The 18,639-nt window shown below is 41.6% G+C and overlaps 1 protein-coding gene across 13 annotated transcripts in view; it reads right to left on the bottom strand.

Annotated features, from left to right (window-relative positions):
- The window catches only part of SIPA1L1 (signal induced proliferation associated 1 like 1), a 330,234-nt gene that overhangs the window by 116,179 nt on the left and 195,416 nt on the right, over window positions 1-18,639 (bottom strand). For 11 of the 13 annotated variants that reach the window (XM_037127445.2, XM_037127433.2, XM_037127485.2 and 8 more), the window contains one exon: window positions 14,690-16,489. In XM_037127445.2, the coding sequence (XP_036983340.2) occupies window positions 14,690-16,187 (1,498 nt within the window). In that variant the 5' untranslated portion in view covers window positions 16,188-16,489. Of the gene's footprint in view, window positions 1-14,689; window positions 16,490-17,125; window positions 17,591-17,668; window positions 17,774-18,639 lie in introns of those variants that run through there. The other 2 variants (XM_037127468.2, XM_037127477.2) reach the window with 2 other exon arrangements.

Genomic DNA, 18,639 nt, shown 5'->3' with positions numbered 1-18,639 from the left:
TGAATTGGAGTCCGTAAAGTTCGATCTCAAGACAAATGACAGATTATTTTCTTGAACTGAAACACCAGCCCTTTTAGAGGGACTCAGTTTGGTCCTTCTGGCCGCTCTTGGTTCTTAAACCTGTCCTCAGTTTCACTGGCCTGCAGGACCTTCCCCCAGGCCCCAGCCTCCCGCAGCACTTCTCATTTATTCCTACCAGTAGCCTCCATCCTTTGCTAACAGAGCTATCCACCAACCACAGAGAGCTCTTCCGGCCAGACCCACAGTCAGCTTGGTCTTCTGTGTGGGGAGGGGTGGGAGGGGTGCAGAAGGGGCAAAGAAGGAACAAGGACAGGGGAGCGATAGCCCTTGAGTGTTAAAGGCTGGGGAGCCTTTGATGAGAGAATTCAGGATGACGACAGTCAAAGGAACGGAAGAGGAACTGGACAGTAGGGTGGATAAGTCTGCTGATGAATGAATTGAAATGCAAGTATTACATGAACAAAAATCATAATGACGTTTTAGTGGCAGCACACTGGAATGTCCAAAGCCAATACTGCAATCAGTATTACAGTCACTGTATTAGAGTCACTGTATTAGAAAGACACAAGGCAGCAAGGTGAAGCGCTTTGCCAAGCACTCCAATATTCACATCAACCATGAAAATGCAGGTATTTTTTTCATAGATGTGGGAATTATAATTTACAGAGAGCAAGTCACTTCCCAGCTATATTGACTAAACAACAGTGCCAGAATTCAAACATTATTTTAATTACTGATTCCAAAGTTCATTGTCTTAGTCATTATATACATTATCTTCCCCAAAGTTTCTAAAATTGTATTATAAATAAAATAGTGAAATGAAATTTGGAATCTAAAGGGATCAAATAGCCAGATCACATATAAAGCTTTAGTTCTGACGTGCTATTGAGCCAAGGCTTTCCTGTGTCTGAAGGGAGAGATATCAATGTTTTCCCTCCATTTTTCATATTTCACATGTAAACAAAAGTTTAGCCTGAAGGTTTTTTTAATTAGTTCTGGCTCGTGAGTTTTTACAAGGATGGTACAAACAGTCCCAACAAGTAGTTCTGCTATCACTAGAATATTCCACATAAATATCCATATTTCTGGTTCACACATTTACAGTAATAAATAATAATTTCACTTTCTTAGGGGAAATAGCAACTAGTTCAAAGCTCCAAGTAACTAGATCAAGTACAGTTCACTACACCTGGTTATGACTTACATATAAGTGTGTGTGCACAAGGCATAAAAAGTTAAGCCTGACATTTTAATTGTAAAACAAGAAAATACAATCCCAAGAGCTGTAGGGTTTCGGCTAGCAAATTCTGATTTCTTGTACTGTTTTTTTAATGACATTTGCAGACTACATATTAATATTCAGTTGCTACATTTCCCTAGTGAGACCAGCATACTCTGGACTGTATATAGCTATAAACGAAAATACATTTTAATTTGTTTTAGAAAGTATGTAAAGTTATAATTCATGGCTTAACTATTTCTTTAGAATTGTTAACTTAGAATTTTAAATAGAAAAAATAAACTGATAAACACACATCAAAGGAACAGAAAGCAGGCAGCACTTAGCCACTATCTTACGCCTAAGAAAATTGGCAACAACGTTTCTGAAGCAAAAACTGGTCCGTGGGAAAAGCGTAACACATTCTTTCAGACATTGCTGGTGGCGCCGTGACTTGGTGCCAGCCATTTCAGAAAGTATTTATTTACCAACACGTTATATATAATACAACAATATATGTTCCATATAATACGGCGATAAATGTTAAAATCACAGAAAAGTTCACATTCTAATCTAAGTTGCCCTAACTGACCATGCAGAAGGGAAAATGAAAACTCATCCTCTCTAGAAACATCTAAAGTCACCAAAGAAGGGGATGCTAAAGACAGTAGTAAAGAATGGAACTATGACAACTTTACTAGCTGGAATTAAAATTATTTCACAGTTTTAAACTGTTTTCATAAAACAGTCTTATGGGGGTTTCCAACCTGTGGTCCACGGGCCGTGTGCAGCTCAAAATGGCTATGAATGTGGCCCAACTCAAAATCGCAAGTTTACTTAAAACATGAGGGTTTTTTTTTGTGATTACGTGTCCCAGTGTATTTAACATGTGGCTGACAGGTTGGACACCCCGGTAGGCTGTCGTGCAGTCAACGACATGAACTTTGACCCTCAAAATATATTTTCATGAGACAGAAAATTTGGATGAAAGTGGGAAGAATCTGGATGCAACTGTAGCTTCTCTAAAGCTGCTTATAGCTCTGCCAACTGGGTTCAAATTGTTCAGCTGTTCTGTTTTCATGCAACTTATTACATCTTAATATGACTAATAACTGGATTAGAAAGAAAGGACAGGTCCAAAAGTTAAGAGAATTGTTTTTTAAAAGGCAGCGGCAGCATCTTCTGCTCATCCAATGAAACACAGGTCTGACGAAGTGAAGGCAAGAGTCTGACTGTTAAAGAACAGCTCTTTCAGACAAGCACACCACACCGCTCGGAGATTCTCAGTCTCTGGCCTTCGGAGGGCTCATCCTAGCAATAAGGGTGGAGGCTCCCTGAGAACTAAACAGCCTAAGACTTTGCATCATAATCAAAAGCAGGTCAGAGAAATGGATGGGGGACACTTACAGAGAGGACTGGCCACCTGCCAGAATTCTGTCCCAGAGCATTCCCCTAAGCTTATAATTATTGTGACATAAAAGTAATTGCCCGCATTTACAAAGTGCACAGTACTCTGAAATTCCTGAAATTCCAGTTCTTCCTTCCATAAATAACTTAAAGAAGTAGGGAGGTCCATCATGGGTTCAAGGATGCAGAGAACAAACGGATGGCTGCCAGAAGGCAGAGGGCCTGGGGGGCTGGGTAAAAAAGGGGACGGAATGAAAAAGTACAGGATGGTAGTCACAAAACAGTCCTGGGGAGGTAAAGTACAGCGTGGGAGAAACAGCCAATAATATTCTAACAACTACGTAGGTGCCAGGCGGTTACTAGGCTTACTGAAGGGACCACTTCACAAATTATAAATGTCTAACCACTATGCTGTATACCCGAAACTACTATAAAAGAACACTGAATGTCAACTATAATTAAAATATAAAAATTTTTTTAAAAGGAAAACACATAGGATGGTCTGTTTGCCAGACTGTATGAAATTGTAGGGCTTAAAACTGCATGTGGCTTAACAGCTCCTAACAGCCCCCAAACTGGTCAATAAATGGTAGACTTTTCTACCAAGTTAGGTTGACATTAATAAGTTGTATCAAAGTGACTAAAGAAAAAAGTACAAAGAAAACTCTACTCAAAACAAAGAGAAAATAAGGAGTAACGATCAAAATGGGAGATTTTTTTATTGGCCACTATCAACCACTAGTGATCAAAGAAAGAAAAACGTCTCCTGTTCTGGTCTAAGCTCTCTTAAGAAATGCCTATAAAGTTCACACCATTCCATTCACAGGACTCTACCTTGTGGAATCGTTGAACATGTGGGAAAAATTTACATAACAAGGTCATTTATACAAGGCCAGAGATTTTTAGACTTCTCTGTGGATAGAAATTATGGGGGAGGGGAGTCGTATAAACTTGAAAAAATTGTATCTTTATTTTCATTAACTGCTAAATGAAATGTAGCATTTCTGGCCATTAAAAATGTAGGCAACAGCCCTGGCTGATGTGGCTCAGTGGACTGAGTGTGGGCCTACGAACCAAAGAATTGTGGTTCAATTCCCAGTCAGGGCACATGCCTGAGTTGTGGGCCAGTTCCCAGCAGGGGACACACGAGAGGCAACCATACATTGATATTTCTCTCCCTCTCTCTTTCCTATCACCTCTGGGTATAAATAAATAACATCTTTTTAAAAAAATGTAGGCAACAAACTACAGTAATGTTAGTTGTACACACAAATTTTGAGAATAGGAATCACAGGTATTTTCATATCATATTACAGTTGTTGCAGACACATCAAAATATCAATCACGCTCATCACTACTCTGAAAATACGGCAGTTATGAGACCTGAAGCTAGATCTTTTGTTAGTGCAATAAATAGATATTAGTATGTCACAAAATTTTAAACATTCCTGCAATTGTATTTCACTGTGTTTACATTGCTTTGTACTTCTATTTAGTGTACTTAAAAACGTTATTCTAAGTACAGCCCATACATTTCATTGAACTGGGAAAGGTCAATGGGAGAAAATATTTAGGAACATCTGATATAAGCATTATTTATAATAAGAAACTGAAAAACTGGAATTTACAACAGCTGAAAACTTAAAATAAATGTTGATATAAACAATTATGAAATCATGAAAAAGTATATAAAACTGCATTTAATGATTTTTATTTTATTTTAAAAATGAATATGCATGTATTAAAAAAGGTGAGACCAAAATAATATCACTAGTAATCAAACAAAATTTTCTTATTTTCTATTGTCACTAATTTTTCTGTAAGAAATATAAGAATAGAAAGATTTTTAAAAGTATAAAAATGTATTTGGTTTGCAAATGGTCCATGAGTATAAAAATATTGTAAAAGGCTGCATACTAATTACTTTTAATGTTAGTTAATCCTAATTCAAATGCCAGCTCAGGAAAAAGAAAAGGCATTTACTGAACATCCCAATGAAGAAATTACAATGAGACACCTGTTTCTAACTCATCCTTTTTGTACTTAAAACACCCTTTGTTACCCGTTACCAGTGATACAGCAGCAAGATGTCTTCCCATCTAAAATGCTTCTGAATGATTTAGAAGGCAGTCCCTCAAAGACACAGAAATTCAGTCACTGCAGAGGTGCCGCCTACGAGGGCAGGCACCAAGCGTAGTCTACATGCTTGCTGACTGACTACTTCTGCTGATGTTTTTCATCATTAAATGCTTCTACCTGAACTTGAAATCAGTCACGAAGATCTCTCTTCTCACTGCCCTGAGGCTGAGATGAATGGCCTCCCCATGAGAAGAGGAGGCTCCATGAGAAGACTAGGTGAGAAATTGATACAATAAAGCAAATATATTTTTGAGCACTTAATTTTGGTGCTCAGCACCCCTGGTGTCTGAAGTAAATGAGGTGTGTGTTTGGAACCCAGGTGACACGCTCTAGTATGTATCAACTGTCCGAAGTAACACATGTAAAGGGCCCTTTTTACCTTGGGACACAAAACAGCACAGAATTTGTCGGACCGTGGGAATCAGTAAGCATGGTGTCACTCTGAAGCACCTGGCCACGGAAGTTGGGGCAGCATGGCCATTTTCACATGGATGTTTTTTCATGTGATGGCTAGATGGTTCGTATGTTAGCCAATGTTATCGACTGCACCTGAAGGGGTTTTTGTTTGTTTTTCACTTTTTATCTTGACTGCTTTTAGACTTACAGAAAAGTTCCAAAAATAGTACAGGGAGTTTCCACAGATCCCTAACCCAGTCTCCCCCTGTGGATGTTAACATCTTACGTCACTATTCACCGCACAACCATCACCAGTCAGAACCAGGAAAGCATCACTGGTACAATCCCATTAACTAAAGACCCGACTCACAGTTCACCGGCTTTTTCAGTTATACCGTTAAGAATCCCCTTAGTCCCCTGCAGCCTGTTTTTCAACCTTTAGTTGTCTTTCATGACTTTGACACCTTTGAAGAGATTTTATTACTCAATTTGGGTTTGGTGATTTCACAGAACTGGCCTGAGGTTATGCATTTTGAGCAAGAGAACTGGAGAAATTATGTAAACTTCTCAGCTCATCACTTCATGGGGTCATGACATGGACCTGGATTCACTCAGTTAAGTGTCTTCACCGTAACCTTACTATCTTCCTCCTCATTATTTACAAATATCCTCAGGATGATGCTTTGAGATTATGCAAATCCTGCTTCTCCTCCTGTTTCTCCTCAAACTGTCACCCGCTGATTACAACATCCATCAGTTGTGTCTAATAAAATTTACAGCAATAAAAATCAGTCTCCATAATGGTGTTTTGGGCCTGTGGGGATCGGTTGGTGGTCTTGGTTAATTTTTACAAAACCACCGTGACCACACACAGACTTATTTGTGGTCTCATTTCCTGAAAAGAGAGGAAAAGGAACTACAACATATTAATTCAGTGTCTGGCATACAGTACAATGTCAAACACAGAGGGCCCTCATTGCCTCTATCTGATGCTGTAAATACAAGATTTGCTGGTTCCTCGGTTCAGTAAATAACAAAAAATAACAAGTTCTTGGCAAATAAAAATATGATTGCTGAAATAACACAGTGAAAGGATGAGATAATAGAATGTAGAGGGCTACATACCAATCCCTTATCCATAAGATAAAACTGATAAACATAGAACAAAAATATTAAAAAAGTGGAATTACAAAAGAAAATCATGGCCCTGGCTGGTATAGCTCAATGGATTGAGTGCGGGACTATAAACCAAAGGGTCGCTAGTTTGATTCCCAGTCAGGGCATACGCCTGGGTTGCAGGTCAGGCCCCCACTAGGGGGCACTCAAGAGGCAACCACACATTGATGTTTATCTCCCTTTCTCCTCTCTAAAAATAAATGAAACCCTTAAAAAAAAAAAAAAAAAAAAGAAGGATAAATCCAGAGGTACCACCATCCCATCAAAATGGAATTCTGGACAAAGGGAACAGAGAAATTGTAGAAGATTTTTTTTAATAGAAAAAAAATGTTTAATATCTTCTCATTTGCCGTAATAGCACAAATGGCAGACTATAAATAACATGAAGGTAAGTGTACCTGGTTTGTTCTCCTTCAGGCACCACAGGTGGCACAGAGTAGATGCTTAATAAGTATTACCCAATGAATTAGTAAGTAAGTGTATAAATGGGCAGTTGTTAATTTTTAAAATTACTTAAAAAACATGAAGGGCATTCTTGTAAATAGTAAGCGTGATAATAAATTTGTATGTGCATAAAAAAAGACATAGGCGTGTACGCGGGGGCCCAGAGGGGGCCCAGCGGGAGCAGAAGGCCCGGAGCTCTCTGGGCAGTGCCTGAGGCAGACGCAAAAGGGCAGGGCGGCGAGGGGGGGGCGCCACAGCTGGCCGGGGTGAATAGAGTTAGAGGGTCAGGGCGCTGGGCCGGGACGGAGCCCCAGGGAGTCGGAGCTGCTGGACGGGTGGCTGCAGTGGGGCGTGGGCGGAGGCGGGGAGGCCAGGGCCTGCAGCCCCCCCCCCCCCCCCATGACAGGATCCGGACTCCGACAAGGACTACGAGGCACTGCGGGCTGGAGCCACTGTCACCACGCACATGGTGGCAGGCGCCGTGGCGGGGATTCTGGAGCACTGCCTCGTGATGTACCCCATCCCATCAACTGCATCAAGGTGAGACTTGGACCGGCTCCAAACCCGACCTGGGGCTGACCCGACCCCTGGGTCCAGACCGGAGCCAGGATCCCGGCAGAGAGCTGGAGCTGAAATGAGTTCCTTTCTGGTTCCTGCCATCATTACACAATTCCACCGATACTCCATGCAAGCAAGGTCCCGGCAGGGAGTTGATCCCAGTGGGGAACCAGGACCCATTTGTATCCGTCAGTGAGATCTGAATTGGGACTCTGGAATGAAAATCTATCAGCCCAAGCCCTAGATCTCGGCTGGGACTAAAGAGGAATAGGGTGGGATGGGATGAGAACAGGTAAGTGCTACTAACTTGATTAAGATGAAGCCAACTGGCACGAATCAGACCTCAGGGGCTTGAGATATCCTCTGGGCGAGTGCTTTGACAAGCTCCTTGCTGTGTCTTCCCTTAAAAGTGACGGGGCAGGAACCAGAATCTATGCTCTCTCAGATAAAAGATTTACTTAATAAATAAACAAACCCATGAGTGATTGGGGAAAAAAAAGAAAAGACATAGATTCCAAACCAAATTATTGGAGTAAGAGAGGAATTACTTTTTCCATCTTTGTATTACTAATTCTTGTAATCAGCATACATATATATACACACTTTTTCGTGATTTGCTCGTTGTCTGTTTCCTGCCAAGCTCGATGGAGGCATTCATGCATACGTGGCAGCTCTGGAGGTACAGCACTCTGATCTCCCTTCCAGGAAGGACTTGCAATGGATTCAACCACGAGAAATACGACCAGTTGGAAGTCTCTGGCTGTAGTGTCTTTGGACGTGGTCCAGCTTTCCAGCCCAGTCGCACTCTTCCTGGGCAGCCCCATCCAGGAACAGAGCATGCCCAGGGGAACAGGGCCTGGCAACCGCTGCCCAACACCGGACTTCTCTCAGCTCTCTCCTGGCTGAGTCTCGGCAGATCTGTGCTGCAGCCTGAGACTCCCCCTGCCCAAGGTTGCTTCCTTTCCCTTTCCCCTGCCTGGTGTCGGATCTGCATTATAGAGGAAAGGCTTTCCCTGCTGAAAACTCTGCTTCCTCCCACTTTTTCTTTCATAAGTCTGACAAACCAATTGCATACCTCTTTTGTCAACATCTGCCTCCCAGAGGATTCAAATGACACAACATACCCATCACATGATTATATTGTAAATTTAACCATGCAAAATATAAGTCGGTATATGATTAGATTGCATTTGGCAAAGGCAAGAGGTTGGATTTGGGTAGGGCAGGCTAGAGATGGAGTTACCGAAACATCTACTGCTGGAATTTGGGCAAGAGCTCTAGAACAGGGAATGGGCTGTAAAAAACAGGCAGTCAGCAGCAATTCTAAGGCAGACTGAAAAGCCTTCCCAACTGACTGGAGGTTGAGAAAAACTAAGAGAGAGACATCAGTGTTGCACATCCAAGTAACTGATAATAGTGGTGGCATTTACAGCAAGAGGTCAATTGTGAGGGAGGCTTGTTTACAAAATCTGTGTGTACGGTTTTGAATTGCCAACTAGATAACCATCCAGGTGGAAGCAGATAACAGTTGCTGAGAAACGTAGCCAGAACTGAGGAGAAAGCCTGGGAACGTGCGTGTGTTATCTGGATATAAACGTACACTAACTAGCTCTTCCAAAAATAATTCTTGAGGTCAGTAATAATAAAGGAAATATATAAACCCTGCTCAGTATAAAAATAAAAGAGCAAAGCAGAAACAAGTGTGTTAATCATGACGGTCATACAGTCAAACATCAACTTCAGCCCTGGGAGCCGAGGTAAAACAGAAAATATGGTTCAAAATGAAACAAGCAAAGAAAACATACCTATCATCAGAAAGGCTGGCATTTGGCAGCTACCAGAAAACTACCCCTGGCACCAAATTCTAACATCCATCTCTCCCAGGGGACTTTCTCAAAGGGCTGGAGAATGACATAACGGGCAATGTCCTGATCATCAGTTCTATTGCAAAAGCAAATTCTGTGTGACTGGGTTTTTAAAAAGATACCCTGGAATAGTCAAGTGTCCAGACAAATCTGACAGCCTGCACTGATCTTAAAAATAAAACCCATGGAGGAGCAGTTGGAGCATGTGCCCTTTTAACCAGCTTCCACAGCCCTCTAACCTGACGTGGCACAGGTAACAGGAGTCCTGAATGCTTTCCAGGTGGGCATTCAAACAAGCAGCGCTGGGAGATTAGAACCAAGAGGGGAGAGGATGTTTGTTTTCAAAGGAGCAGATGGGCACACTTTCATACCTAGTGGCCTCCTTGCCATGAGAAGCCCTGAGCAGACAGACAGCAGCAGAACATTCCTAGGTTAGTTTCTCAAGAAGTAGGTTAGTGCCCCAAATCATCCTAAGAAGGACTACATAGAGTTCCCTTCAAATTTTACAGTTTATGTGATCACAATAAAAAGTAGAAGACAAGGACATTAAAAATTATACAAATTATACAAATATAAAACCTTTCCCAATTAATTTTGGCTGAAATTAACTGTGAAGTTCAAAAGCACAGAGTACAACCTGGTTCAATGAAACAGACGTGTCTTGAGTTTATCACTTACTTGAAATTTAACACCCCCCATAACAAAAAACTAAACACAGTATAATTTTCTTTTAAACTTTGAATTATAAGGCATCCCATAGTAGTTTTTTCAAGTCTAATGTTGTTACACTCATAGGATTAAAAAAAAAGAAAATCAAAATAAGCAAGAATATTACAAACAGCTTAACTGTATGGTGTCCCCTGATGTTCAAGGGAGTGAAAGGTAAATAAAGAAAGCTGGATATTACAATAGCAACAGAAATCCAAGTTGTCTGTGACCTCAAACCAGTGATCCAGGGGCCCAGCATGCTGTTGACCAGATTTGTATGTGGGTGTGTGCATGTGAGCTCCGGAATGTGGGTGTGTGGTGAGGTCGGCAGAGGTGTAGGTATAGGAGTAAGGTGAACAACAGAAAACAATAAAATCTGGTGGCTTAAAGTCATGAGAATTGTCAGGTGCACAAGCATTCAGTATTCCCTCTTGTCAGGAGTGGGAAAACATTCTCAGATGAGCTTCAAACCAGATGGTGGCAGTCTCTCCAGGCCACTGAAGAGGGAGAGACCCTTCCCTATCAGAGCATCTTCAGTAACGATTTTGGGAGTGGGACACCCCACTTGGCATCAGATAAGCCTATCAACATTTTGATCACTGGAGCAGCAAACGCCTCAGCCAAGGCAACCTATGGACTCCTCTCTTTTCCATTAATGCAGAGATCTGAACAGAACACAACTATGAACTCAGTGCAGTATGGGTACAGCAAATGAGATGAGTAATGGCTAGGAAAAAGTCTCCTCCTCAGTTAAGCCATGGCAGCTGTAGGTAATAATTATTCTACGACTTAGTATTTTCCACTTACAAATTTCCTAGTACTTTGATCATGGTGACTATGTAAATAAAAGCTAACTACAAAATATATACACCCGCAAAGGGTGCATATTAAGATTAATCTTAATGCTGTCCACTACCTAGGTGTGTCTCCTCTGTGGGAAGACTGTGACTATATCCTTTGTACTTACAGAAAGACAGCTGCACCTTGGGGGTCCTCTGAGCACTAAGTGAGGAGCACAAAGCTGCAACACAATAAACCACTCCCATCGTTTAATCCTCAGTGAGTCTCAGTAGACACATCACACACACTAGCAAAACAGCAGAGAGAAGTGGGCAGGAGAAAGGACCAGAAAGAACACTGACGTGTGTTGCTTATTTTAGTAGTGCCAACAGTGGGATTCCTCTGCTGGTCCGGCCTCTTTCCAGCAACGGACTGGACTTGCATATTGAAGCCAAATACCCTCTAAAGACTAAATTTTCAAAATAATGGTGCTTATAAAAACAATGTAATATTTAAAAAGTAACTGCAGCTTCATCAATCAAATGCAACTAAATTTTACATCTAATATTGCCAGTAGCATACACTACAGTGAAGTGAACTGTTTTCCCTAGAGACTCAGCCACAGTGAAGTCAGGGATTAATTAAACAGAAAAATGAAAAAATACACAGTGATGAAGGAGTCAGAATGACAACCAGGTCAGGGGCACTATACCCTGTAGCTGGAAGATAAATTACATCTGACATTGATGTAATCCTTCAAAAGGATGGGCTCACTTGAAGGTTCTGATTTGGAAAAATGCATTAGTTCAACAATTACAGTGAATCAATTTGTATGTAAAAGTTATAAAACAATTTCTTAACTATATTATATACAGTGATAAAAGTATAGATAGTATATAAATGCTTTAATATAGTTTACTTTAGGGGGTTTAATATCAGCTTCAAACGATGTTATTCACAGTCATAATTAATTTGTTGCATGTTATATGATGACAAATGACCCATTTGATTAAAAAATTCTAAGTTGTGCTCTGGCTGGTGTAGCTCAGTGGATTGAGCGCGGGCCTGCGAACCAGACAATCGCGGTTCGATTCCCAGTCAGGGCACATGCCTGGGTTGCAGACCAGTTCCCTGCAGGCCAGTTCCCAGCAGGGGACGCACAAAAGGCAACCATACATTGATGTTTCTCTCCCTCTCTCCTTCCCTTCCCCTCTAAAGATAAATAAATAAAATATTTTTAAAAAAAATTCTAAGTTGTGTGGCCCAGGAAAACACAGTAGGCACTGTCTGCCTTTCACTGACCCGACTTCACAGATGAACTACAGCTCCGGCCTCTCTGTCAACCAAGATGACGAATGCCCCGTGGCACCAGCAGGCAATCTACTGCCACACACACAGGATTTCTCTCCCACCAGCCAGACATCATGCTAACCAAACCTGTTTATGCCAGTTGACTTGTTACTGTAATTATGAAATTTAATTAAATATTATGAAAGCTTATGTAATATGAGCACCAAAGATAAACCTTGTTTCTACTAAAAACTAAGTTGAAGGCTTTGGGAAGACTTAATAGAGACAAATCACTAAAAAGAAAGCTGTTGGATGAGATGAGTGAAATGAGAAAAAATATGAAACCCAAGATTCTATAATATTCAGATTGCTCTGCTAGTGTCTACACCTTTGCTCTTGTGGCTTATACTATTAATACAATATAGAATTCAAAATAGTAGAATCACTGTCAAAGAAAAGCTCTTGGCCTCACAAGAGTTTGGCAAATATATTTTAATGAAAATACAATATTTTGAATATTTACACTTCAAAAAAGATTTCCAATTTAACTGGTATTTTCAGTCAACAAGTTTCAATTATGCTGGATAAGAGGGTATTTTCCATGCTTCAAATTAGAAACTACTATGGATTGGTGACTTTTAAATTTATGAAGTATTAGGAGCTAAGATGGATTACTCTGATATATAGGCACTAAATTTTTATCCCAAACTCTGGACAGAGAAAAATACTTTAAACAAACTTCTACCAGATTGAAACATAAAAACAGGCTCCTCCCCTTTAGATGAAATGAGAGAGCAGGGCACAGCGGTTAAGAACGTGACTGGCAGGTTCCAGTATTACTAGTTCCATGACAGCATAACCACTAATGTCACTTAAGCCCAGTTTTCTCAACTGGAAAATGTCACCAATAAAGATCCAACCTCAGTGGGCAGAGAGGTTGAAATGAGAAAATGAATGTCCTATCAAGGTTCAGCAAAGTTCCTGGTACATATAAGTGCTCAAAAATATGTTCATTATTGATGCTAACCTACTGCCTACCTGGAAAAAAGTGCCTACTACTACATGAGTAAAAGTATAATTAATTTATTCTCTCTTATGTTGGACTTCAAGTGTCAGTTGTTATCAAGATGGCCTTCACCTATAGACAGTTCAGAATCACCTGTGGAAAATTTCTCCAGGTACAATGAATGAATCAGGAGTTCTCAACTAGGTGCAATATTACCACTGCCAAAGGGATATTCGGCAATGCCTGGAGATATTTTAAGTTGTCACCCCTGGGGTGGGAGAGGGAACACCTACTGGCATGGAGGGTGTAGAGGCCAGGGGGGCTGCTAAATATTCTACAATGCATAGGACAGCCCCCCTTCAGACAACTATCTGGCCCCAAATGCCAAGATGGCAATACTGAGAAACTCTGTATTTTAAAGGACAGAACAAGAAAAAGGGATTTCTAAAATCTGAATCCCAGAAAATTATTCTGAGAGAATAAAGACTGCTTAAAAATGAAAGTGGGGTCTTCATTATCATATTGATTCCAGGACCATTGCCACAAATATTTAGGAGACATACATACTTGTAACAAGATAAGATTCTTTGGTCAATAGACCCTTTTAAATGAGGTCTATCGTGTTATACCCTTACCGTAAAGTTTATTCTAAAGCCATAATAATGAGTGCTAAAAATGAAACGTCATCAGGAAGAATAAACCTACGTAAGACTCGAAACCCCAGAAACAGTAAGTAAGAAATCAAAACGCGGCTGTAGTCACATGCATACAGGCCGCCTCCACCTGGCTGCAGAGGTGACTGAGCCGGGCAGTGGACTGGGCCGCAGGTGCCGTCCTTCCTTAGGGAGCGTCCTGTTTCCTAGCTTGGAGGTTTCTGTGACAAACTTACTGCTCTTCAATTAATAACGCTGCTCAAAAACACTATTAGAAAGCTCTTGAGTTCATTTAAATTACTTTTTAATAAATCACAGGGCCTTTCTGGAAAGTATGGATAAAACTGTATACAAAGTATAATCCACCAATATATGTATTGTTTTTTCCCCCATGGAACAAAAAAAAAAAGATTAGAAAGGAAGTCACCAACAGGTTAAAGGTACTTATCTCTAATGTGCTTTTTTTCTGCTCAAATGCAGAAGACCTAAATTTGATTCCTAACTCCGAAACTCACTGGCTCTGTGACTTCTGTCAAAGAGCATAATTAATTCCCATTAAAATTCCTGTGAAACAGATAGGAATGCATTACAATTCCCACTAATTGATGAGAACATTGAGGAGGAAAAGCAGTAGTCCTGTACCAATTGCAAAAATGCTTAATTGATGAAAGGTAACATTAAGGTGATTTTTGTAGTCCTTAAAATAAAGCTATATTTAAAATATTTTCAACTTTAAAATGTATCCCTAAAGGTAAAACAAGTCTTCTATACAAAGACTATAATCTCATCCAGTAAATCAAAAGGTACGTATTATTTTTGAAAACATGAATATTAAGTACATTTTATTACCTGAAAGGAAATAACTCAAAAAAATGCAAAAAAAAAAAATGCAAATACTGTTTAACTATTTTACCATCAAGAAAAAAGAATCAATACATGAAAATTTTGTCACACTGCTCAGAAAACCAAATAGTACTCCCAGAAAGTACAGCACAGAAAGTTAAAGTAACAAAGGCTACCTACTCACCCTTCTGGTAGAAGAATTTCCTGTAATAGTAGGCGCCGAGGTCCACGTGCTCCACAATGTACCTTTTCACTCGATCCAGATGCAGCACCAAGTTCTCCTTGGGCACTTCCAGTACTGCCACTCCTGCATTGGTGCAATGGGAGCTCAGTGCAGACTCAAAGGAGGCACTTTCACACCCACTAAAGGAACCAGAATTTGATTTTGACAGACTGATTTTCCTTTCGCCCTCTCCACCTATCTCATTCCGAAAATACGGGCAGCTCATCACAAGTTCATTGCTTTTATCGTCTCCCTGGTCCATGCCGAGGCTTCCTTTGGAATTCAGGTCCTCCGTGCTGCCCATCGGGGAGCTGAAACTGGTTGAGTGAGACAATGGTCCCGAAACTAAGGAGGCTACGGCAGCTGCTGAAGCCCCCGTGGTGGTGTTCCTCCTCTTGATAACATTGTGCCTGTTCAAAATTGCCTCATTCAAGTCAAACAATATACTCTGAACATCGTAGTGGGCAAAGCACTTTGGACATGTCCAGGGTCTGACAGAGTCTTCTGATCGGTTATCTTCAAGATCCGATGATTTCCCAAGTTCATCAGCTTTGGCATTGCGTAATTTACGAAAAATGGATGAGTCTCCGGTTTCAGACTTGGACCGTCGCTTGAGTGGTTTTTCCCTTTCCTTGAAGAGCCTGAGGTTCTCTCTCTGTGAGATGGGCCCATCTATAACATCCAGCGAGAAACCAGAACCCTTGGCCCCGCCGGCGATGAGAAAGTCACTGAGCTTGGTTGGAGTTGGACCTCGATCAGATTTGTCATCTTTGTAGCCCTTTAACAAGTCAAAGAAGCTCTCTCCCGATGTTCCCTGCTTATCAATTGAAGATGTGCTACCATATTCCCTGTGCAGTGATGGCCCAGTCTTGTATGTGGGCGAGATACATTCATCAAAGCTATCCACGTCAAGTTCACTTATGGTGATATCGCTGTTGCTCCGTTGTCGTATTCTGCGAAGAGCCTTTCTAGGGGAGCTGGGATAGGCTTCAGGCATGAGAAATCTGGAGTCCATGTTCTCCAACGGTCTGGTCTTGTTTTTCAGTGTGTTCTGTATGCTTTTCAACATGGCTGAGTCACTGGAATTGAGGCTAACAGAACTTCCCTGACTCACAGGACTGCTTTTGGAGGACATGCTCTCAAGGCAACTTGAGGTTTCTATTTCCTGGCTTGAACGGCTAGATTCTTTTACGTTTTCCTTCCTCGGGGGCCAATCTGCAATCCTCGCCCTGACCCCCATCTTCGGAACTCCGGGGGTGGAGGTTATATGGTGAGGGCCTTCACTGCGGGGGGGCCCTACAGGAGCCATGACTGATGACCCCAAGCTGCCATTTTGGGACCTGAATCGCCGCATGTAGAAGTCATCGGTGTGGACTTTGGGAGGGCCATCTGTGCCAACCACGGAGGCCCTCTCGGTGGCAATAGGCCTCTCGGTCTGCGACCGTTTCAGGCTGGTCATGATGGGAAAGCAATCAGACTTAAATCCCTGCAGAAAGGACCGTCATGTCTAAGTTGTAAATGTGCACTTCCCTTACAGAGAACGGTTTCCAGCAAAGACAGAAGCTGCTCAAGATCTTAATCTTTTTCATTTAAAAGGTTAAATGATGCCTTATTTTCAAGCTTCTGAAAATCCAAATCTTCAAAACATTGTAATCCACTATTGTTCCTTTGCTTCACTTTAATAAATGGCTTTCTTTGAGGAAAAACTGAATGGAACTTGTATTACTGGGACTCTGTGGCTGCTATAATCCCATGCTTTCTCTGAAAGAGAGAAGGACAATTGGAATTAGCATTTGATAAATACATCTAAAAATAAATATGCAACTGCCAAAACCAGACACATGAAAGACAAGACTTCATAATATATGTGGTTCACAGCTCACAACCCACTATTTTAGTAAAGCAGGTTTGAAAGAAAGGAAGTAAAACTGTTTAATAAAATCCATCTTTTAAATTATATACATTTTCACAGACTATTAATACTTCAGCCTAATTGAATGGTTTCATGTAACTGGGGGACAGGGTGGATCTCATTCCAGGATACTGAGGCCCCGACCCTTAGGACAGACCCAGTCCATACTCCCAACGACCTCTGAGGAGCAGGGCATCCCGAACCGCCGTGCTGACCAGAAGTTTGAGACATAGCCAACAGAGTTCAGTACTTAGAGCAATACACGGTCAGTGTTCAACAAGACTAAAAACTGAAAAATTATTTAATATGTTGCAACACTCATTTTTAACACCTTCTATATTTCGAAATCGTATCTAGTCTTTTGTTTCTTTACAAAGGCTTAACATAGTTGGCAAGAGCAAATACAACAGAGAGAAAACAGTGTTTTCCCAGAGCCATTATATCCATGACCACTCTTCTGCATTTTCCTCCACTTTATTACTTACCCCAAAGAGGAATATTTCAGAGCGAATCCAGCATTCACCACCACCTCTTCCCAAGCTCTCTCCAGTTTCATCCACTCCTAAAGCTAGAACTATTTCACAAAATGCCGGCATTTCCTCATGCACTGCAACCCACCCCACCCTTCAGTGTTAATTTATGAAGAAAGCAGACAGAAAATGCTGCCGTGGCCAGATCTCTGCACACTCCCCAGGAGACGACAGGGAACTGTTAGCATCCATCCAGGTGAGGGCCGAAGAAGACCAACTTCCTGGTGTGCCCATCAGTCAGAAGGCGAGAGGCACAATTTCTGAGCACAAAATCCTGCATGGTGGCATACATCCTGAAAATAAAGGCAGAGGACCCTTTTCCAAGACTCCACAAAAGGCACAAGAGGTGGCCTTTAGATTCTTGCCAAATCCACGTTGGGGAAGATGCTGCTGAACCAGCACTGCACTGACAGGGCTGCATTGTCTACAAATCACGGCTGACACCCGAGGGCGACCCGCGCACTCCCCACACTCCACACGGCAGTAACAGGCACTTACTTCCACAGTAATTAAGCATCTTGCTTGTCGGCTTCCTGCCTGCAAGGCAGCGGCTTTAGTTCCTTTTGCAGTACGCAGCATCATTTTAGAAGACTCGCTGCTATTTAAAGGCTGGAACATTTAGGGGTGTTTCAAAAACTGCACGCCGCCTGCAGAATGCAGGGTGAGCCTAGCTCCAGCTGGGCTCCCGGGCTGGGCTGGGCTGGGCAGCGGATCAGATAAACGCCAATTGTTCTCCCGCCCCTCCCCTTCCCCACCTTTTGTGAGGGGGATAATGGTTTTGCACTGCTACCTAATTAAACCTGGCTTCTGCGCTTTCTAGAGAGTTCTGCTGTCACAGTGCTCTGATTTCCTTTCCGTTTCAGAACTTTACAGGCTCCTCTTGAACATTAAGCCTTCAAGTAGAAGAACGTGCTAACTGTTGCGTCCAAAGGCAGCCGTGTGGCCACAGCTCAGAATCAAGGAGTGCCCGTCACAAAACAGAAGGAAAACCAGTCACCTGAACCAAATGCAAAGTAAGCACCAGTCCATCTCCAAAGAAAAAATCTTCTGACAGTGCAAACCAGATCTTCTGAGCTATTTTTTAACTGGGGAGGGGGCGGGGGAATGCTGTTTATTTCAATGAAATAAATATCTTTCAGAGAAAAAATGCACTTGTATAAGGAATAATTCTAAATAGACTCTTATCAAAACCAGATGCTTTCCACACTTCTTACAATCTCACAGAAGTCAGGGTAAATCACCATAGTGCCAGAACTCTCATTCTCAAAAAGGCCAGCTCTCCAGTCCCACCAGGATGAAAACTCATTCTTGCCACATTTCATTTCCCTTAGAAAGTAGTTCGTTGCAGGACTGTCTTTTAAAGGGTATGTGAAGTTAACCCACTGCAGGAAGCAACTAAAAGCTGGCACTAAAATACAACCAACTGAACTTTGAACTGACTTGGAAACACCTAATCTTGACCATTACTA

This window comes from Artibeus jamaicensis, unplaced genomic scaffold (genome assembly GCF_021234435.1).
Source record: "Artibeus jamaicensis isolate MK-2021 breed Jamaican fruit bat unplaced genomic scaffold, CSHL_Jam_final contig_851, whole genome shotgun sequence".
Classification (NCBI taxonomy): domain Eukaryota; kingdom Metazoa; phylum Chordata; class Mammalia; order Chiroptera; family Phyllostomidae; genus Artibeus; species Artibeus jamaicensis.
The sequence above is the reverse complement of the archived record's forward strand: the minus strand, read 5'-3'. Positions and strand labels throughout refer to the sequence as shown.